We start from the raw sequence: 22,712 nt of genomic DNA on the forward strand, positions 1-22,712 counted from the left end.
ACTGTGTGATTGGCCTCCCTCCACCAAGGACCACAGAAGCCCCCTATGCTGGGTTCTGAACATCCTTCCCTCCTCTTGCACTTTAGGCAGAAGATCTGAGTGGTTTCTAGCTGGTAACTGCTGGGTAGTTAGTTAACAGCCTTCTTGGGTACCGCTTCCCTTAACACTTCTCACACCTCTGTACACAAACAAGCCCTTTAGGAACCCTCTTAGTTACTCCATCTGAAGGGGCATTTGTTTCCTGCTGGGATCCTGAATGATACCAAGATTGTACATACTTTTTTCATAGTTACTTTAATTTTGGATGAAAATACTTTGTCTTGACCCTCTTCAAAAAAAAAAAAAAGGCTGTTCACTACTACTTTAAGAATCATCCCACCAGAGCAGAAATAGGCCAAGTGATTTTCAAAAGAATGGCTTCCCTTTGTCAAGACAAGAGCACAACCTAATTGAATGTATTTAGCATATTTTGAAAAGACAAATGCATCAATTAGGAAGACTACTGGCTAGCCTTGGAAACCAAGAAAAAAGGAGAGGCTACAAGGCAAAACGTTGGCAGGGTCATTCCAGGCCTGGGCAGGGGAACAAGCCTTTGCCAGATTTTAGTGAAGCATTCCCAACCCTATATCAATGCCATCGTTTGGTTGCAGATAAACAGCAAGCTATTTAACCCTCTTGTTTGAGTCCATGGTAACCAGCAATTTTCCCCTTATGATTTATTTCTGCCTACATTGTGCAACCAGAAGGTTTGCTATCCTGGAGCTCTATTACTACAGTTCCGGTTTATGATCATTTTTATGAGCTTGGTCAATTTTAGCCCACTTGGATGATTCAGCTGTGTTTGGAGTATTATGAAGATCAGATTTCTGTGGCAGATTCAACTCTCTGACTTTATTTTAGAACAAGTGAGTTTTTTCCGCCCTACTCCCAAATTTTGCATAGACCTACTAAAACCATATAGAATAATCTTATATTTTTAAAGTTACTTACAGAATAACATCTCTAAAGCGCATATGTCCATTCACAATGAGATAGGCACCAAATCGAAAACAACCGGCATAGGAAAAATACATAAATGCTTGTGAAATACTAAAAGTAATTCCATAGATGTGTGCCTTCCGCACAGAATTCCTGAAAGGCAAATTAGTATATTCATAATCATCTCTTTGGCCTCTCTCAGCACAGCTTCTAGTGTAGTTGACTGGGTTTATATTCTGCCCCTAGTTCTGTTAGAGAAGTTGTCACATACTCAACCTACGTATTAATTTTCTAATTTATATAATAATGGGGATAACCAATAGGATACAGAATTCTTTTTAGAACTAAAGAAACAATATAAATGTCTAGAACAGTACTGCATATTATTGGTTCAATTGATAGTTGTTGGTATTACTACATGTTTATATGAATCAACTTCTATGATATAAATGTGTCTGTTGAATCAAAAACATGGAGGATGTCAAAGTTAGGAGGATGTCAAAGAATTGTCTGAATGGGATTTCTTGAGTATTATCTTGTCTTCTGTGACTAGTCACAGTCTTATGTCACAATTCATGTTTCAGATTCGCAAAAGCAGGGTCACTGAGGTTTATACAGACACACATCAGAAGATCTGCCCTGGGCTAGATCCCACCATTTCCAATACAATTTGTTTTACACCATTTCTAATTAGACCACATGTTACCCTTTATTAGTATAGCTACTTAGTATTCTAAATCCTCTAAAAGAACAGTTATTTATTTACTCCCAGGTTAGAAGGAAGGCATTTGGAAAGACTGGCAAATTTCAAACAACTACTGATTTGGATATTTTCATTTGCATGCTGTGAGCGTGGTCGTACACTACTTAAAATTAATTTGCAATGCTCTTCAATCATTAAATTATTATCAAATTAAAAATTGGCTCTTCCTTAATTCCCTTGAAGTTCAAACTGACCATAAGTTTTAGGTAATGGAACATATATATCTACATATCAAACATCAAATGGAGAGAAAAGAATGCAATTTCATGAAGTATAATTAAGGAGATAGAATAAAATGCAATTTTTAATTTTCCCTTTTCAAATTTGTAAGTATTCAAGCTACTGTTCTAGTCCCCTGGCTTATATATAAGCTATATTAAAGTCCCCTGGCTTATCAAAGCTATATTCTAAGCTGTGTTCAATTTTCTTAGTGTTAAAAAAAATATTCATTTATAAAAACTTGCTTGGAAGCAAGTGACACACCGAGCTGCTGGAAGTTTCTTAAATTGCTCAAATATGAACCAGTGAAAGAGACTATGTGTATGTTCCAAGAGTAGATTGGATCTGGTCCTCATCCAGAGAACAAATGGAATACTCTAACTAAATAGTAAGTCTCATCCTTAGTTCAGTCTACACAATTCCAAGAAAATCAAAGTTCGAAGAATACTCTGAAGTACTTCTCCTCCATCAACCAGATAGGTTGTTTACACTGTCTGCCCTGAGGAGCATACACTGGTACAGTCCTCTGCACCTTCAGGTCTTGGAGACCCTCTCTGTTGTTTTCACAAGAGATGTAACAATCCAATCCTACAGCCTAATCGCATCAAATAGCTACTTATTTTCAGTGAGATAGTGAAAACATGTCATCCTTACAGTCACAGAATTTTTATTTTCTTTTAGGAACAATTATTAAGCCTCAGGAAAGTACTAGGGTCTTAATAACAATAGTTTAGTTCATTACCTGTAAGCTCCGTATAACTTTTCAACATACATCGATTCAAATTTTCTTTCCCGGGCTAAGGACACAACTGTCCTAATATTTTCTATTGCTTCTGTTGCAATCTGTAACATAGAACAGATCTTGATTAGAAATAGGGCTTTTACTTCTGGATAACGAAAATTAGAAACCTTAGGGCTCTATCAGAAGAATCCTGAAGATTATATTGACAGGTTTTTAATCCCTTCAGTTTGAAAGCAAAGGCATAACCTGTTCTTCAAGATGAGCTCTATGACAGAGTTGCCCATCTTAAAAGCACATCTGGTTGTACCAGATATGGTGGGCATGTCTTCATAAGCCTGGGGAGACTGAGAAGCTTAGAGCAGGCATGGTGATCTAGACACCAGAAACCTGATTTTATCCCAGCCCTGCAACCAGTCAGTTACTAGACTGGCTTCAGTCACAGCCTTTTGTGGCTTTGCTTTTTTCACAGGGTCGGGTCCCAAGAGAGCATCAAGCTAGGTGATTTCTGTGGGCCCACTGGAGGTACCAGGCATTTCCTCTTTGCACAAATCCCTCCTTAGAGGGGCCAGTCAGTCACAACCAGAACAAAGATCCCAACTGTCAACATGACCCTGCCTTAAGTCCCCACTTAACCCAGCAATAGACACTGGACTATCAGTGGCCTGGACTTGGAGGTCACTACATGAACTGGGAGGTTGTGTAGATTCCGAGGGGAAGGTCTCCATTTGGGGAGCCACACTGGGTATGTGGAGGCAGCTAGTCTGAATGCTCAGCAGGTGAGGAACAGAACACAGGTGTAGAGAGACTCCAACCCAACAGAGTCCGTGGCTCTTAGAGAGCCTGTGGCTTTACAGCAATATAATCCATGTGTATTCCCTGAACTTCAGTGCATCCTTGCCTCAAATTCCTTTTTGCCCAAACCAGCCAGAGCAGTTTTCTGACTCTTCCAGCCAAACCACCTTGACTAATGTTAGTGGTCACTTAGCTGTTCAGCTTAAAGACTAGTTCTACAGCTGACTTACCTCAACCATGAACACAAAGAGCATCAGGTTTTAGTTTTACGTTTTTGTTTTATCAGCTTTAAGACTTTTACCTCAGTTCTCAGCTTCTGTAACCAGATGAAGGCAAGAGATCTGATACCTTAGGCTGTATAAACTTATATCTTTAATTACAAATGAAAATTCTAACAGCAACAATAGCCAGAACAGAGAATATTTAGTGAGCTTTTACTATGTGCCAAGTATTACTTTGTTTAACTGTCAAGCACCCACTTAGCCTTACACAACCCTGTGAGGTAAACACTATCCTGTTTTCACAGATTAAGGAACTGAGACACAGAGAAGTTAAATGACTTCCCTCAAGTTCTAGAGATAAGTAGGCAAGGATTCTCTATCAGGCTATCAAGTCCATGTTCTTAAACCATTATGCCTTCTTGCTTCCCCTGCTTTGTGATTTACACAGGGAGAAGCTGGTTGTTAATGAACTCACACTCAACTCATGATTTTCTGGTCATGGATTAATTGCTCCGAGGCCTATCCTGGTTTAGCAGCGCTGTCGTCTCAGTCATTATGCAAGGCGTGAATCAGGAGGGTTAAATGCAGCCTATCCCTACCTCCTTACCAGCCAAGAAGTCAACATCCTCACTGTCAAGCCCTTTATGAAACATAAAACTGCGAACATATCTCAAATCCTGATGCACTTTAACCATGGTTTATCTGCAACCAGGTTAGTAAGAGCTTTCCTTTTGAAAAGAAAAAAAAAAAAAAAAAAAAACCCAAAGAGCAGTGATGGGGTGGAAGGTATTCCAAGTCCTTCTTTCTAATCCTCATTCTGTGTTACATCAGGAGTTGACAGTAAACAAAATTGAATTATGATTGCTAACAATTAACATCAAAAATTTTAAATCTTTCACACTATTTTTTAAAAAAAGTCATCAGGTTAAAGCGGCTATTAAAAATAATTTTGGTCACTCTGAGTTATACATGGATTCCCAGAATGAGAATATTAGCTGGAAGGAACTCATGACATTATCTAGTACAATTTTCCATTTCATTCAAGTGTGAAGTGAAGACCAGAGAAGTTGAGGATCTTCTGTATCATACACCATGATGAGCTAGACCAAGACTAATAATCCAAGAGGCTAGGTTTCATTTGCTATAAACTCATTTCAACTGCCCTGTTCCTGCCAAAATTCTGATGCCTTTTAGTGTTGTCATTTTAATAGAGTCAAGACTATTATCTTAACTGGATTCACAATGTTTTCTTTCATGTAACTGGTCTAAGAAAACTTGATCTTCGTTCCTATCTACTGACAAGTTTCCCTTCTGAAATGTGGAAGAACCAGGGTTGGGGGAGAGAAGAAATAAAAGCTACAGTGTTTTCTCAGCATTTAGTTGTGCCAAACAGAAGACCAGGAAATGGTGCCCTCATGTACACGCAGCCATCGGCCATGAGGATCTTCAAGCACTGTGAACACCCAGGGCTTCAGGAGTCCCAGAACCACAAAGTGGCCTGCAGATCTCTGGCTCCCGGGCAGAAGGCAGGGTGCACACCAGAAGCAAGCATTCTGAGGCACACCATGGGGTGACACCAACATTGCACTGAACTGTGGCCCATGTGGGTGGGCAGACAAGGGGAAATGGTTTCACTGGACATAACTGGTTTAGTGCAAACACGCTTGGACGGAATTTTCATTTCACTTCTAACATGACACACATCTGGAGCAAGTCACAAAACCTCGGAATGCTCTCTTCCATGTGAGGTGGCCACACTACCTGCCCCACCTCACACAACCACGATGAAGGCTGCTTGCCAGAACGTGTGCAAGGGCCCTGTCAAGTGCAGTGCTGCAGAAACTTTATCACGGTTTATATTGTCTGCTTCACCTCCTGATGTGTCAGTTAAGGATAACATACAAGTAAGTAAAAATATTCCTGGCTGTAATCTACATTTAAATATTTAAATGCAGGTGCATGCAAGTAAAATGTTTCTATGTAGATTTAGGCACATCTCAATACATACCACAGACTACAGAGTAAAGAGCTTTGAAATTAGACCAGGACTTAAACCCTAGCCATACCTTTATCTAGGTTTTCAAGTTCCTCATTTATAAAATGGGGTAACATTAGAACCTGTCTCATGGGATTACCGTGAGAGTGGCAGGTGTCGGTGCATATACTTCACACGATAATGGGCATACACAGTAGGGCCCAAGTAAATGTTTGCTCAATTGCCAGGATAGTTACAACCACAAATCGCAGCATTTACTGCCATCTGGTGGCTACCCACCTTAGCTGTAGAAATCACAGCCTAAGTACCAGCAATTAAACAATGTACTTATACTCTCGGCCCTAAGGACGACTTCTGTAAAATAGGCGTGTATTGGTCTCAACAGTGACATTGGGTTATTAAGGGGAAGGTTAAATGGACTTCAGATATTCAGAAATTATAAAAAACCACACCTGAAGTGCTTTTTGAGAGGCTAAGAGCCTTACATTAATTATTCCCCTGTTATAGACATTGTTATCGCAGTAAATATTCTATGCAGTGTTGACAGTTATCGGTTGTAGCGAGCATATTAACCTATCAAAGCATGCATTTTGGAATAAATCAAGTAAAACGCATGTCTAAAAACAATATGTATACTCACTGAAGCCTTCTTTGACCCACCTTTCCAGCAGTTTCCAGTTCTTTTTTATCTCTCTTGGCATTTCCAGCCAACATTTTCATTTCAACAATTCCTGATACAGCAATGACTGGCACAACGACTAACAGCAGAAGGGTCAGCTGCCAACCGTAGATAAATGATATGATAATACCAGTTCCGAGGTTAGCTGTGTTCTGGGCAATTAAAGCCAACCTCATCCCAGTGGCCTGCAAGAGCAAAAGCAAAGAGGGAGCCATGTTTTAAGTTGTAAATCCATAAGCTGCAGTCTCAGGCTTCTTGGCCAGAATGAGGAGAGGGTTCTGGGTCCGGCTTACATTTGCCCCCTTTCATAGCAATCAACCCAAGATACCTGTGCCTCACTCGTGAGGCTCTGCAGGTTTTTCTGTGCTTGGCCCTTCAATTCTCATTCAGCTCACAAAAGCAGGTCCTCAGCTGCTCTGCTTTGGGAAGAGGATGCACATCCTCTTGCACTCACAGGTACTTTTGCACAAAGGCAACATTTAAAGAGAAAACTCACCCTAGTACACTCTGGTCATTTTAAGAACCCTTTGCTGCAAATGGATAGAGAAAAATTCACACACTCCAAGAGGTCATCTGCTTAAAGTGTATCCATCCTAAGAAACCAACCCCCACAAAGCATAGATTCAGATCCGTTACTGTTTATATGGCTCAGAAAAGGAGGACTGGTGTCCTGGACACTGCAGGGGACTCTCCTACCACTGCTTCTGCTTCTGGGTTGTGTGGAAGCAGGAAGCTTCAAAGTAACAGCCCTCAGTTCTATGGGTGGGGACCTCAACCAAGGAGAGCATGGCTGTCTCCAGAGACAGGAATCTGCTGCAGGTTGGGCAGATGACCCAAATTAGCCTAAATTAGATTTAAGGGAAGGTGGTTGTTTGGTGGTTGAGGTACAGGTGGGTGCTCTCTCACTGGACCATTCTATTTGCTGCCCGCAGCCATCCTGGGGCCATGAGGGAAGGAGCAGTAGGAAGAAGCCACCTCAGAGGCACAGAGGGGGCACTTGTGAATCAATCAACCCTGAAGTCAAACCTTCCTTTTTATTGTTTAGGTCAGTGTGAGTTTTCTTTCATTTCCCCCTGAAAGCAACTTAACTGATGTAGCTACGCCATATATTAATTCAAAACCACATTAAAGGAGTACCTTGGTGGATCAACTGGTTAAAGCATCCAACTCTTGATTTAGGCTCAGGTCATGATCGCAGTGTTGTGGGATCAAGCCCGAGCCCCTCAGAGGGAAGGCTCAGAGCTTTACGGAGAGTCTGCTTGTCCCTCTCCCTCTGCTCCTTTCCCCTCCAAACCTTCCCCCTCCCCTTTCTGTCTCTCAAATGGGTAAATAAAATCTTCAAAGAAAACCCCCACATTAAATAGTAGAATGAAGTCTACATACTCCTTGGACCTGGGAGGCATCAGTTGCAAGTCTTGTAGAAAGCGCACCAGTACTGTTTTTATGATCATCAAACCAGCTCATGTCCTGTGGCACAAAACACACCTTCAAATTAGTTCAAAATTAAAATGAGCAAAAAAATGTAGATGAAACCCCCAACGTTTGACTGCTGGAAATACCCACCCCTAACTTGGCCCTGGAGTTAAGGGAGAGATGACACACAGCACAGAAACCCGGTCCCTGCCATGAGCATGCACCCTTGAGGTCCAGGCTGCTCTGCTGTGGTAGGGATAGCATGACTGATCTGGGAGCTAGGGGTAGGGTAAGGCTTCTTTAGATTGCAGCTGTGCTCCTTGCCAGCTGGACCTGAGTAGTGGGCACAGGTGAGCATTCCATCACCCAATCCTTACAACATGCACTACAGACACCACTTCCCTGACGGGTTGATGCCCATCATAAAGGGGCTGGAGTTGTGCTCGACACAACTCTCAAATTCTAGGCATGAGAAAATCAGCCCTGGTTCCTCACCATGTTTGGTTTTGTTGTTGTTGTTTTTAAAACAAGAATTGAGGGCAGCCCTGGTGGCGCAGCGGTTTAGCACCACCTGCAGCCCAGGGCGTGATCCTGGAGACCCGGGATCGAGTCCCACGTCAGGCTCTCTGTGTGGAGCCTGCTTCTCCCTCTGCCTGTGTCTCTGCCTCACTCTCTCTCTCTCTCTCTCTCTCTCTGTCTCTATGAATAAATAAAATAAAATCTTAAAAAAAATTGAAAAGGTGTATATTAAAAATTATCTTAATGCTCATCCATAGCATCTGCTAGCTTCACATGAAATAATTCTCCCTACACAGTAACACTTAAAAGGTACTGGAAAAAACCTTGTAGGGATCCCTGGGTGGCACGGCAGTTTGGCGCCTGCCTTTGGCCCAGGGCCTGATCTGGAGACCCAGGATCGAGTCCCACATCGGGCTCCCGGTGCATGGAGCCTGCTTCTCCCTCTGCCTGTGTCTCTGCCTCTCTCTCTCTCTGTGTGTGACTATCATAAATAAATAAAAATTTAAAAAAAGAAAAAAGCTTGTAAACTCAGACCTGCTCAAAACAGGATACCTTCCATGGGCTCTTTTGTGAACAGGAATATAACAACTCCTGTCAAGTGCATGGATGATATTCTGGCCCTCTTGTAGGCCTCCTCTATAAACACAGAGAATTGAAATCTGCACATAATCCCACATGTCCAGCACTAGACTGGACTTCTCAAGAGGGCATATCATTCATTTTATAGCCCCAGCTACCAGCACACTGGCACATAGTTGGTAATGACTGAGTGAATTAACAAGTGAGTTAACAGAAAAACAGCTCAAATAAGACAACACCAAAACTCAGTTACCAACATTTGGGAAGCTGTTTAGTTAACGTAGTTAATCATGGATATTACCAACCAGCTTTCCCTTTGTTTAAAGGTGGCCCGAAGACCTGGAGTCTCAAATGCCTTCCTAGGGCCTGCATAGAAACCAGAGAAGAGCTACAGGTCCATGAAATGACAGGATCCATGTGAATAGAGATAGTTGCAAAATAAGCCCAAAAAAGCTACCTAAATGAAACCCATGAAATGTCCCATGAAATCCCTGAGAAGTCTTTGGATGTTCCAAGACCAGGACAATTTGCAGGGCCCTGATCAGTCCCTGCATGAACACATGGAAAGGGCAGATGGGTAGAGATACAAACTATAGTACACCAGAACAACAGAAAGAGGCTTTGAATGAAAGAAATCTGAACAGAGGGACTTCTCAAGTGCACACACCTACCTGTCTTAGCATTGCTCTGAAAGCCAATGATCGAAGCCTTGTGGTGAGGATCTCGCCAGCTTTCCCAAAAGTGAAGCCCTGGTTGAGAGAGGGAAAAAAAAAAAAAAAAAAAAGATTGTCCCTTTTGATCATCAGTATTCTGACCCAAGTAGGTATATTCACATTGATTTTTACATTATTTATATATTAATCCACTATTCAGAGAGCAAAACTCTATGACCCAAGCCTAATTCAAAGTCCCAACTTCAAATTCAAGTACTACCAAATCATTAGCATGCAAAAGAATCCTAACACCAAAAACCTTACAAATGTCCAGTTCTGGCTTCTGGAACATTCTAAATATATTTTCTTTTCTAAACTTTCAAGGACAACATCTTAGTAAGAACACTATCATATATAATTACAACTTTCAGTGTGTTTCTGATACTTTCAACAGTTGAAAACAGAAGTAACAAAACTGTGTGCAGGAAGACGTTTTGGCTCTTGTAGTGCAGAGTGCAGTGTAGAGGAAAGGAGGATGTGTACAGAATCAAGTTTCAAATGAGTTTGCTGGTTGACTGTCACAGCTCCACCTACTCTCAGATTGGGGAACAATTAGGCTATTCTTTCTTCCCAAGCATCCCTGCCAGAAAAACTTCTCTCTTTCTGAATTACACCATGGAACAACTGAAGAGCAGCCCGGATGTCCACAGCTGGGCCTGCTTTTGGGGGTCTGGGGATGGATGAGAGCCTCCTGGCACACACAGTGGGGATGTAGGTGTATAGAGTGTGTTGTGGGGAGGATGCATTAGGAGTCTTGATTAAGCCAGGAGGATTGGTGATCGGTGTCTGCGGACGAGTCAGCCCCAGTGTCTGAGACTGGACTGCTACTCTGGTCTCCTCCTTCAGCCGGCAGGCACTCAAGGCCGGTGTGGGCACCGCAGTTCTGTGCATCATCCCCATTCTCACAGCCTCCAAAAACACATTTATAAAACCAGCTCTACTCCCTAACACACCAGGGCCTGTGGCTGGATGGGTCACTGAGTTGCTACTAGTAATTCTAAACAAAAAGCTTGGCTTGCTTTTACCAACGGTTCCACAATGACAAAAGACAAGTGTGCTGCATGTGACTAGGAAACCTCATTGTATTGACTTAATGGTCTATGTTAGGCCCAGTGGTCTTAATGGTCTCTGCTACAAAGACAAAAGATATTTAATAAGAGTCTAGGTAGAAGGGTACAGACAGAGCAAGTCTGAAGAGTTTCTTCTGGCCAGGTCTACAATACCTAAATGCAATATTATGCATGTTCTTTCACAGAATTCCTCCATTAAGGAGGAAAAGATCAGAGAAGTTACCTGATACTGTATAAAGAGTAACAATAGAAGAGAGAATCCTGTTGGACTTTTTTCCCAGGTTATAAGTTTAACTGGTACTTATGTTTTCCTACGGATTCAAGTCCCTTTTTTCCTCTGTAATGAATGTTTGCCATGGGCAAACCTGGAACGTAACATAATTTAGTGTACAAGGAAGTCACAATTATTTCCACTAAGGACACTGCTCTCTGAAACAGCCTCACAGACTGCATTTGCAATTCATTTCAATCTAAGATTTGGAAGCTCCATTAGGTTTTGATAAACTAATAATGTGTATTAATAGATAATGAAAATCTAGCTAATAGATAATATATATTCTCTAATAGAATGTGGACTCGAGAAAATGAAATCATAGGAACCTACCTGAAGGAAGAAAGTAAAAAAGGAAATAATTCCCAGACCTAAAAAAAGCAATGAAAACATGTTGCATTTCTGCTGCTTCACTTCATCATCGCCTGGTCCAAAAACCTAGAAAAGAACATTTATTTTTTTTATTTTTATTTTTTAAATATTTTATTAATTTATTCATGAGAGACACAGAGAGAGAGAGAGATGCAGAGGCACAGGCAGAGGGAGAAGCAGGCCCCATGCAGGGAGCCTGATGTGGGACTTGATCCCGGGTCTCCAGGATCACGCCCTGAGCCAAAGGCAGATGCTCAACCACTAAGCCACCCAAGGATCCTGAAAAGAACATTTAAAATGCCTACTTGGAGGGATCCCTGGGTGGCTCAGCGGTTTAGCACCTGCCTTTGGCCCAGGGTACAATCCTGGAGTGCATCGGGCTCCCAGCATGGAGCCTGCTTCTCCCTCCTCCCATGTCTCTGCCTCTCTGCCTCTCTGCCTCTCATAAATAAATAAATAAATAAATAAATAAATCAATCAATCAATCAATCAATCAATCAATCTTAAAAAAAATAAAATAAAAATAAAATGCCTACTTGGATTACATGATCCTCTTTACTTTTCCCATAATGGCTTGACCATCACACCTTGAAAAACCAGGCTCTGACCATGTGGGAGATTTTGTATTGTAAAATATATATGCAACAAAAAATTTACCATTGTAGCCACTGTTAAGTATGCAATGCAGTGGCATGAAGTTCATTCAAGGTGTTGCACAACCTTCACCACTACCGGTGTCCAGAACTTTTTCTTCATGTCAAACTGAAACTCTGTACCTGATGAACAGTAACTCTGCCCATCACCCCTTCCCAGCCCTCTGGGAATCCCTATTCTTTTTCCTGTCTTTATGAACTTGAGTAATATGTGATTATTAACATGGGTTGCAGCATTGCATGTGGAATGGGTGTGGTTGCTCCCTTGACCCAGCACTTGCTGCTCCCTCTGCCCCAGCTTCTTCCCACCAGGCCCTAGCCCTGCACCCTGTCCCTCCACAGAGCTCTGCTCTGCTCCCTACCAACCAACCTCAAACAGCACCTCCAGCTCCAGCTCTCCTGCTACCCTTGTCAGGTCCTGCCTTTCAAACACTTGCCATCCCTTGACGCATTATGTATTTGGGGTTTTTTGTGTGTGTTCTCTGTGTGTGCCAGTAGAAAATAAACTGTTCTGAGGGCAAGGCTGGGTTTATCTTGGTCCTATCTCCAGTGCCTAGAGCAGCATCTGGCACATAGGTAGAGGCCTCAAAATATAAATATAATCCACACAACTCTTGAATTGCAAGAGATACAGGAACTGCTTTGTTTTATCATTTTAAAACATTTGGAGAGTACTTTCTAATTTATCCCTTTTTTTGGCTTCTGCTCTTAATTGTAGACCAACATCCAATGTCCCAAGTACCATAAATTCGTAACATGATGGAGAGTAATTCATCTTAACAAGAAAGTCTTGGGACACCTGAGTGGCTCAGTGGTTGAGCATCTGCCTTTGGCTCAGGTTGTGATCCCATGATCCTGAGGTCCTGAGATCTAGTCCCACATTGGGCTCCCTGTATGGAGCCTGCTTCTCCCTCTGCCTGTGTCTCTGCCTCTCTCTGTGTGTCTCTCATGAAAAAATGAATAAAATCTAAAACAAAACAAAACAAAAAACCAAGGAAGTCTCTCCCACAATGTTAGAGGCTAAGATTACACCATATAAATGGTGGGTTTTACAGAGCCTTAGCTGTTTCTGATGACTTCCTATAAATATCCCCCACTGCACTTAACAACTGGAGAGTAAGAGTTTTCTAGGTTTCAGACTCCCCAGGCCTTGGAAGGACTGCTAAAACAATGATATACTTGCTATTGCTTTTTGAATACTCACTTCAAAGCAGACACTCTTAAAAGCTCCAGTTCATCGTTTTCTATGTAATCTCTTTCCATCCTCAGCCATCCTGTGAGGTGCATTTATTTTAAGGATGAAGGAGTGAGGTACAAGGAGGGACAGCATCCAGCCAAGGTTGCACAGCTGGGAAGTGGCGGGCTGGCCTTTGCCTGGTGCCTGGGCTCTCTGAGGCTGTGATGCTGTGACATGAGCCTGTCCCTTCCTTTACCCCACCCCACCCTACTGTGAGCCTCTATCTCCTCTCCATGAGTGTGAAGGGGGTCATTGCCTCACAGTGACCAATTTCACCAGTTTCACCCCAGTGAAGAGACCTGATTAAATGCCTCCATCAGTGATTTTTTTTAACATATAATATCCTTAATATCATAACTTGGAATGGGTTGAAAGACTTCTTTTCCTTTTGCCTCATAGCCTTCCTCAAAAAGGGCATTAAAAACTTCGGTTCTCTTTCACTTGAGGCTGCTTTACTCCAAAATGTACTGAGCGGTGAAGCTGGCATGAGAACTGATTTAATTCAAGCTACTAAACGAGGTGTTCACACTTACCGCTATCATTTCTGAGAATATGATGGAAAACGCTGGCTGAAGCGACCCGTTGGCAATGGCGCACATGGTGCCTATCACAAAGTACGGCCATTCTGTTTTATTCAATTTCAAGACCTTCAGAAAAGACACTGATGGCACATTTTCATCCTAGAACACACACACACACACACACACACACAGGAGAATCAGGAGAAAGTGGTGAGGAAACAACAGTTAGCAGAATTTGTAGACAAAGACAGCATTGTCCTCAAAGGACTTGCAGACTAGGTGCAGAGAATGACACGTCTACTTCAAACTACTGAAGAGTGAGACCATCTATTATAAAATACTAACAATGTCCGTTGATTACACGGCATAAGCTGAGTGAGAGTTGTTCACCCAAGAAGCAGTGTCCATGGTATGATCAGCCTATCTCTATTCCAGCCTCAGCAAAGGGAGGTGATGCTGGACTTGGGCACAAAAGGCTCTAGCATTCAGGTCCCAGCTCAACTCCAGGAATGATGTAGGGGTCAAGTGAGACAATACCCATGAATAGATGGAGAAGGTCCTTACAAATGTGGGATACCATTATTAACCTGAGAAGATGGGCCTAGTCTCCTCACCCCCAGGACCCTGTCCAATGCTGCCTTTTTCTGTGACATGGCCCCAATTCACAAAACCAAATTAATTATGCCCATTTTCTGCTATTACTGTTCTGTGGAAGGCTTCTCCTATTTCAAAGCTTAGCTTGTTTTGTGATCTTTTTTTTGTGTATTTACATGCCTCCTTTTCTAATACATGAGTTTTGCTTTTAAAGGTGAAGACTACATGTCTTTATATTCCAAGAAACTATCCCAATACTTGGCACATTGACCAGAGTCTCAGCAAATGTCAAACTCAATGTCTGCTCAAACTTGAAGGATTTAGGTCATACAAATTACCCGTACAGTCAGAATATTCTCCTTTAAAATTAAACTAGATACAAAATGTGCCTATGAAAATCCCATAGCTTTATGGCTGTTAATAGATCATGTTTGGGTCTCTATGAAACAGGACACAAGGGAAGCGCTCCTATGGTATCTGGAAATACCAGACTGTACAGTCGTAGCAGTGTAGCTCTAAAGGTAAAAGAGAAAATAAAAAGTGGATACTTCCAGATCCAAAGGTGGGGGGGGGGTAGGTGGGAATTGTTTATCTTAAGATAAAGCAACTTCACAATAGTATAATTATTACTCTTCTTTCCATAAATATACTAAGATTAAGACCTCTAAGAGAGCCCTTGTAATTTCTGCAGTAAATAATATTGTGGGCAGAGAAAAGCAGAAGCAATGAATTCTCTGTAGGATTAGTTTCTTCAGGCCAACACAAGAGTTAAAATTAGCCACCTTTATCAAGTAACATCCAAATGTATTTTCAAAGATTTTCTTGAACTAAGAAAATACCTTTTCTTAGAATGGATTCCTTCTCCATTATAAAAGTTTCTGTTAACTTGATCTAATGACATCATAAGTCTTCAAGAGGGAAGTGTTAAAGAACATACAATTTCACTATTTCTGGACATTCCCCCCTTCTTCTTACTAAGAGAATTCCAATCTAATTCAGAGAGGCAATACATACAATAAAAAGATTAAATTTTTTATCCTCCTTTGTAGCTAGAGATGGCTCTGGGATTAAATTATGGCCAATGACATGTAAGTAAAAGTATTGTATGGAATTACTGGAACATCTCTCTGTTTCTTCCTGCTGCTTGGAATGTGAATGTTATGGCTGGAGCTTCAGGAGCCTTTTAGATCCCTGAGGATGGAAGTCACCTGCGAGCACAGTGAAGAACAAAAGGAGCCCGAATCTAAGGGACCTGTAGAGTCACCACCATGCAAGCGTTGGGTTTCTCACTACTAAGGCTTTTTTAGGTGAAAGAGAAATGAAACCTCTTAATGTGTTCTAACTGATGTTATTCTGGCTTTTTCAGCACATACCATCAGAGGTAATCCTTCCTAATAGAATGTACATATTAGGGCCTCTTTTCTAGATTTGTCTTGGATCTCAAAAATGAATGGACTATCTACTTTTAAGCATCTAAACACAAAGACTATGTTTCTGAGTCTATTTTTCCCCCACTGGAAATCCATTTTTAATTGGAATTGATTTCAGTTCTTCATCAAAATGCATTTGAAAGTTGAAATTTCCTTTTTTCCAGGAAGGGTATCATTTATAGTAGGAATCACTTGTGCCTGCAATATACTTTCAAGGGTAAGAATTTCAACAGCAAAAGTATAACATATAAGCTTTAATTTAAGAGAAAAAAACAACTTACAAGTTCTTTGCTTTCTACATCAAGGCCATTATGATACTTTCGTGAATTCCTAAGGCTTTTCTGTGTAGAATTCCTAAATATGCGAGATTTCCAGCCATTTGGAGCCTTATCCCCAACAGCCTTTTCATTATTTAGTTCAACATCAAATTCTCCTGATTGGGTTTGGTTTCCTGAGGTCTGAAAGAAGAGAAAATGTTAAGTTGTGTGTGTGTGTGTGTGTGTGTGTGTGTGTGTGTGTGTGTTTCCAATCAGATATAACCTCCAAGCTTAGAACCATAAAGCCATTTTGAATATTACATGTATCATGACTTGCAGATTCCCTAAAAGCTTCTTAATCAAGATTAGTTTGAAAAGTGTCAAGTGTTTCAGCCCAGAGAAGTTGTGTTAAAGGTTTAAAAGGACAGGAAGGATATATTCCATTTGAACAATATAAAAATTAAAGCATAAAATATTTTATGCTCTAAAAATTCCTAAAAATTAAAAGGCAAATTTTTCATCATCTAGCAGATACATAGGAGTTTTCTCTATATGTGAGAATGCAGGGAGCCAGTCGTGACCACCACCAAATAGAAGTATTAGCAAGGACTAATTTTTAAAGCTACAAACAAGGAAAAGCTGGTCACTCCCCATGGGAGGCAATTAAACTGCTTTCCTCCACTGGCTGGGTGTATTCATTTTCCTCCTTGTATCCTGCTCAGACTCACCTCACCCCAGGTGACCCCACCTGCAGGCTAAGCCTCCTTGCCTGCATTAGGATGAATTCTCTCCTTAAAGAGGCAAGGCGAAGGGTAATTTCTGACCTCTAGTTCAATGCCTGGTGAGGAACTTTGAGTCTGGTTCTCAGTTGGCTTCCTCATGTTCAAGTCCACCTCTTAGTGGTTTATCTAGGACCTGAGTTATTGCCGTATTGTCTTGTGCTTGCTTCTCTTTAGGTCATGTCCCCATAACCAATCCTCTGACTAGCACCTTAAAGCACCTACAGTAGCCTCTCTAGAGCTCTGCATATTATCTGATCCTAGCTTTCCATCTGCGCTTTCAGTCCCTGACAAAACCTCACCCATGTGCCTCAAACCACACTGCAGTGATGTGTTCTGAATGAGGGACTTCCTTTCTCGCTTCAAACTGGAACTGTATTATATACCATCTCCCCACCCAAACCAAACTAAGCCTTAGTCTTCTAACTCATCCTTGCAGCCTCACTTTCATCAATCCCCACACTGCTACCAGCTTCCTCAAGGACAGTTCTACTCAAATCACATCCCAGCTCAAAAATCTTGCACAGGTGCCCACTGTACACTCAAGCCTGGCTCCCCCAAATTCTAGCTCATGGCAAGTCAAACTGGACCACCTCTTGTGAATGCCTTTTCTTTTCCTTTTGTCATCTCCATGCTATCAAAGGGTCCATCTCAATGGACAATTCTCCCAATGAGTCCACTCTGATTTTAGCCTTCTGTGACAAATGAACAACCCCTCTCTCCTGTGATATTTTTTTTTTCTATGCCTTAATGTAAAGCCCTCATTTGGTGGGTACTGAGGTCACTGAACTCCAAAGTTGAGATGGCCACTTTCACCAGGTGATGAAAAGTATAGATTTAAAATCAGTAGCCTTTATTTCTTATACCAAATATACCACAGCTGTCTCAAATAGTTAATTATAGAAAGTAAAACAATAGGGGATCCCTGGGTGGCTCAGCAGTTTGGCGCCTGCCTTCAGCCCAGGGCGTGATCCTGGAGTCCCGGGATCGAGTCCCGCATCGGGCTCCCTGCATGGAGCCTGCTTCTCCCTCTGACTGTGTCTCTGCCTCTCTCTCTCTCTCTCTGTCTCTCATAAATAAATAAAATCTTTTTTTAAAGTAAAACAATAAATGTTGAAAGAAAACATGGGTGAATATCCTAAGAACAACTCCAAATCCTGAAGACATAAAGGGAAATAAAATAATAAAATGATAATATAATTACACATGATTTTAAAGCTTTTTTTATGGTAGCCAAAAAAACTACAAAGCAAAATTAAAAGAACAAAGCAGGAGGCACCTGGTGCCCCAGTTAAGCATCTGATTCTTGATTTCTGATCTGGTCATGATCTCAGGGTCATGGGACAGCAAAGTCTAACCCAGAAGTGAGAGATGTGAGAGTAGGATAGAGAAGTTTAGGGGACTAAGCATTAAAGAATGCCAGAACTCGTGGAAACATTAGTGAAACATCAGTGACCACTGATGTGGTCATCTTAGGGCACACCCTGCTCACTGAACAAGTGAAGATGCCAGAAAACTAGGACTTGCTGAAACCACTGCTTAGCTGGTGACAAGCATCTTCTATCACAGGAGTGTTCAATCTTTAATTGTATGACTTTTCCTAGGAGAGAAAGGCTATGGAATACAATATAGAAGGGTCAGAGCTGTCCTTCACCCCTTGGCAGCCTCCCAGCCTAACTGTGGGTGGGTATGAAAGGTCATTCCTTCCGGGGCACAGAAGTGACCAGCCAGAGGAGAAAGTAGTTGCCTCACTTGTGGATCTAACATGTCTTCACAGGCAAAACCATACAGCATTAGGAACCATTAATAAAATGAAAACTAAAACTAAATTAAAGGAACATTATTTTTTAAAGAGAGAGTGCGTGTGAGAGAGTGAGCATGTGAGCATGACGGGGGTGGAGATGGGGTGGCAGGCAGAGAGAAGAGGGAGAAACAGACTCCCTGCTGAGCAGGGATGCTGGACTCAGTCCCAGGACCCTGAGATCATGATGTGAGCCAAAAGCAGCTGCTTAATCAACTGAGCCACCCAGGTGCCCCCATACTTATTTTTTCACACCAGGAAAATGATAAAGACCCTGTGATGCCTCGGCCATATAGAAGCAATTAGTAATAACACTATAATTATTCCCCTCCTGCTGGAAAATATTCTCTGGCAAATTGAAGCAAGAGTTACAAGACTTTCCATCATTTCATTTGGTAGTTTCACTTCAGGGACTTTGTAAATTTCGGTAATTATTATTTATCATTTTGTGTCCGGTGCCTCCTTTTAAAAAATAAGTTTTATTAAAACAACTCACATATTTTTTTAAAGTGTTTTTAAAGTATATTCAGGTGCTATTTCGTCACCTTATAACAAGCTTGCATGGTAGATTTAGTATTTTAAATGCAGAAACTAAGGCTCAGAGAAGTTACCTGTCAGAAAACAAAGCCAAATTTTGACTCAACATTTTTGGAACCACATTTCCAAGAGGCAATATAGGTATTCTCTGCTTTCTGAAAGTTCGCATTTCACTGCTTCAATTTTACAAAAGACCTACATGAATACCTGTTTTCACTAACAAAAAGAAATCTGAGGAGGATTTTTGTGCTGGTGAAAAAGGTGAAAAGTGAAAACAGTATTCAACATTTGTTCTGCAGCCAGCTGCCAGAGGGGCAGCACACTCCTCGCCTGGCAGCACAGTGGGCCAAGCTCTTTCCCTAGACTATACTCTGCATCTCAGCACCAGGCTGCCAGAGCTCTGAACTGTGTGAACTATGAGCATCCGTGCTTTATCTCCATTTGTTTTGTGCACCTGTTAGCAAGATGTGTCCTAAGGTATCAGAAAAACATAAGAGGTTATTTTCTGGCTGTGGGAATGCTCACAATTTTTTTCCATGTAAGTTAATGGTAATTGCTCTTTTGCTTTATACCATTTTGGCTTATGAAAGGTTTTATAGGAGCATTCTACTTTTGGACAGTGAAGGAAATCTGTATTTAGAATAGAGGAATAGGGGCACTGAGTGGCTCAGTCAGTTAAGTGTCCCGACTTTTGATTTCATCTCAGGTCATGATCTCAGGGTCTTGGGATCCAGCCTGCCTGTGGCTCCCTGCTCAGCAGGGAGTCTGCTTGAGATTCTCTGTCCCTCCCTCTGCCCCTCAAAGTGCTTATGCACTTTCTCATTCTCTCAAATACATACATACATACATAAATAGGGGCACGTGGGTGGCTCAGTGGTTGAGCCTCGGCCTTTGGCCCAGGTTGTGATCCTGGGGTCCTGGGATGGAGTCCCACATCGGGCTCCCCGCAGGAGCCTGCTTCTTCCTCTACCTAGGTCTCTGCCTCTCTCTCTCTGTCTCTCATGAATAAATAAATAAAATCTTTAAAAATAAATAACTAAAATCTTAGAGAAATACTGGAAATAAATCCAGAATCCAACTTTAGAGAAACAACTAAGCAATTTATTACACATTAATATAATGGACTGCTGAGTACCAATTCATGTTAGCAATCTGGGTGATATATATCTGAAATGTTAAGATAAAAACCAACAATATCCTTGTACATACTAGTTACAGTTATATTTATAGAAGTATATGCATTTGTTTTAAGAATCATGTTTCTAGAAAAAATATTTCTAGGTTATTTTGCAAAGTTGCACAAGTAAGCATAATACAACAGTAATACAAACCGATGATTATCATCAATATTACCTGTTTTAGGAACTAGAATGAATGATTTTTTTTTAAAAAGAAGACCACACTACTCACTTCCTAGAGCCATGAATCTTGCTAGTGGTTTTGTTAGGATAATCTAGGAAGCATTTGGAAATCACATAGGACCTCTCCAACTGCTGGAGATCCTAGCATTGCCCTCTTACTCCTGCCACTTCTCTGGTCCCTAATCTGTGGGTGGGAAGAACCTGCTAGTTTGAACACAGGTAATTAAGGATCTCTGTGGTGAGGAATAGATTCAAAACGTTTTTGACATCTTCCTTTACCTTCCTCTCTCACATTTCTTTCAGGATTCTTGCCTGTTTCTGAATTCAAGTCTCAGATGCCCATTTTTGGCATAGTCCTGAAGTTTTATATTTCTCAGCATGGCATTAGCTGCCTGATGTTTTAAGAGTATAAAGAATGCTATATTGAGAAACAGAAAGAAAAATTCTTGGAGCACATACCTGCATGTTAACAAGCTTGAAGTACACCCCCTCCTTCTTCATCAGCTCCCTGTGGTTTCCTTGCTCCACAATGACGCCATCCTCAAACCCAGCAATGACATCTGCATTTCGGATAGTGGACAGTCGATGGGCTATTACGATGGTGGTCCGGCCTTCTCTGGCCTAAAAGGGAGGACAGGTGTGATGCAACAGGGTTACAATGTTGATGCACTTGCCAGTAGCATGCACGGTTCAGCAATTGGTCTCATGTGTTTGCAGTTGATGAGCTTAGCTTCCCCCTTTGTGAACAGGGCACACAGACATCCTCATCTATGGAAGGCTACAGTGAGACTTGAGCTCTGGACCAGAAAAGAACGCCAACCCCTCTAGTATGAGGATGAATAATTTTGAAGGCTCATGGTAGTATAGGCTTACCTAAGAACAAGAAAAGGTCTGACTCTTCTCAAGTGCTTTCATACTCCTCTGAGGAGCCCTCCTTGTCAGTTACATGGCAGGCTAGAGCTTTAGCAACCACATGTTAGTAGAATTGTTGCCAAATGCAGCCTTCTCCAGGGCACTTCTGTAGGGTTTCTTTTGAGGTGCCTGATTTCAATTGTAATTCTGATGGCCTGCATGCAGGGAAGTTTAGATGAAAATGTACTTTGGGGTCAGAATGGTTTAAATTATAATCCAAAGACCATCTGCGTAACTATCTCCAGAGTGGGGCCAATAACTGCTTTTTAACAAGTGCCCCAGGTGAGTTTTATGCATGCTAAAATCTACAAATCACCCCCACTAAGTAGTTCTGTGAGCTCACATGTTGGCTTGGTGGATTTATCAATGGGCATTGAAATCCTGGAAAATGCTCATCGAATTATTCACGTTATATCATTAAGAAAGGTTATTCTTTTTGATACTCATTAGCTCTGTTAGACTATAGCTTCTTAAGACCACTCCTCCTCTGAGGCAATAAAACATGTCATTAGGATGGTTATTAGAGTATTGCTTAATTCACCTAAGTAGTTAAAAATGCAAATTAATAACGACAGCTGAGATTAATAATAGCCAAAAAGTGGGAACAATCCACATATTCATCAGTTAATCAAAGGATAAACAAAATGAAGTAGATCCATACAATGGAATATTATTGGGCCATAAGAAGGAATGATATTCTGATGCATGCTTGAATACGGATGGACTTTGAAAACACTGAAATGAAAGAAACCAGTTACAGAAAACCATGCATTGTATGATTCCATTTATATGAAATTTCCAAAATAGGCAAAACTGGTAGAGACAGAAAGTAGATGTGTGGTTGCCAAGGGCTGGGGTAAGCATAGAATGGGGAGTGACTGCTAATGGGTAAAAGATTTTCATGGGGATGACAAAAATCTTCTGCAATTACACTGTGGTGACTGTGGCAAAATCTTGTGAATATACTAAAAATCAGTGAATTGTACATTTCAAAAGGGTGAACTTCATGGTATATGAATTATATCTCAATTTTTTAAACAAACAGCCATGAAATTTCTGAAAAAGAAGTTAGTGAGCAAAGAGTGCTTCCCCCAGATATTACACCATAAAAAGCTACTTAAGATAGCAATTAAAATAGTAAAATCCAAGGGAAGCGATCAGTGAATAGGTGACTTGATCAATAAAGATAGAGAGTCCAGAAATAGATATAAAACATTGAAGAATTAAAAAAAAAACATTGAAGAATTAGCACATGATAAATCTGGCATTATCTATCAGTAGGAGAAGATGGATCGTATGATAA

General features: G+C 41.2%; 1 protein-coding gene across 7 annotated transcripts in view; it reads right to left on the bottom strand.

The window, feature by feature from the left end:
* Positions 1-22,712, bottom strand: part of ABCB4 (ATP binding cassette subfamily B member 4) — a 71,952-nt gene that overhangs the window by 13,743 nt on the left and 35,497 nt on the right. For all 7 annotated transcript variants that reach the window (XM_038556687.1, XM_038556686.1, XM_038556684.1 and 4 more), the window contains 9 exons: positions 20,957-21,118; positions 16,044-16,220; positions 13,751-13,897; positions 11,289-11,393; positions 9,573-9,650; positions 7,774-7,857; positions 6,372-6,575; positions 2,703-2,803; positions 991-1,131 (listed from right to left, as the gene is read on the bottom strand). In XM_038556687.1, coding sequence (XP_038412615.1) covers positions 991-1,131; positions 2,703-2,803; positions 6,372-6,575; positions 7,774-7,857; positions 9,573-9,650; positions 11,289-11,393; positions 13,751-13,897; positions 16,044-16,220; positions 20,957-21,118 — 1,199 coding nt within the window. The remainder of the gene's footprint in view (positions 1-990; positions 1,132-2,702; positions 2,804-6,371; positions 6,576-7,773; positions 7,858-9,572; positions 9,651-11,288; positions 11,394-13,750; positions 13,898-16,043; positions 16,221-20,956; positions 21,119-22,712) is intronic.

The sequence above is a fragment of the Canis lupus genome, chromosome 14 (genome assembly GCF_011100685.1).
Source record: "Canis lupus familiaris isolate Mischka breed German Shepherd chromosome 14, alternate assembly UU_Cfam_GSD_1.0, whole genome shotgun sequence".
In the NCBI taxonomy this organism is placed as follows: Eukaryota; Metazoa; Chordata; class Mammalia; order Carnivora; family Canidae; genus Canis; species Canis lupus.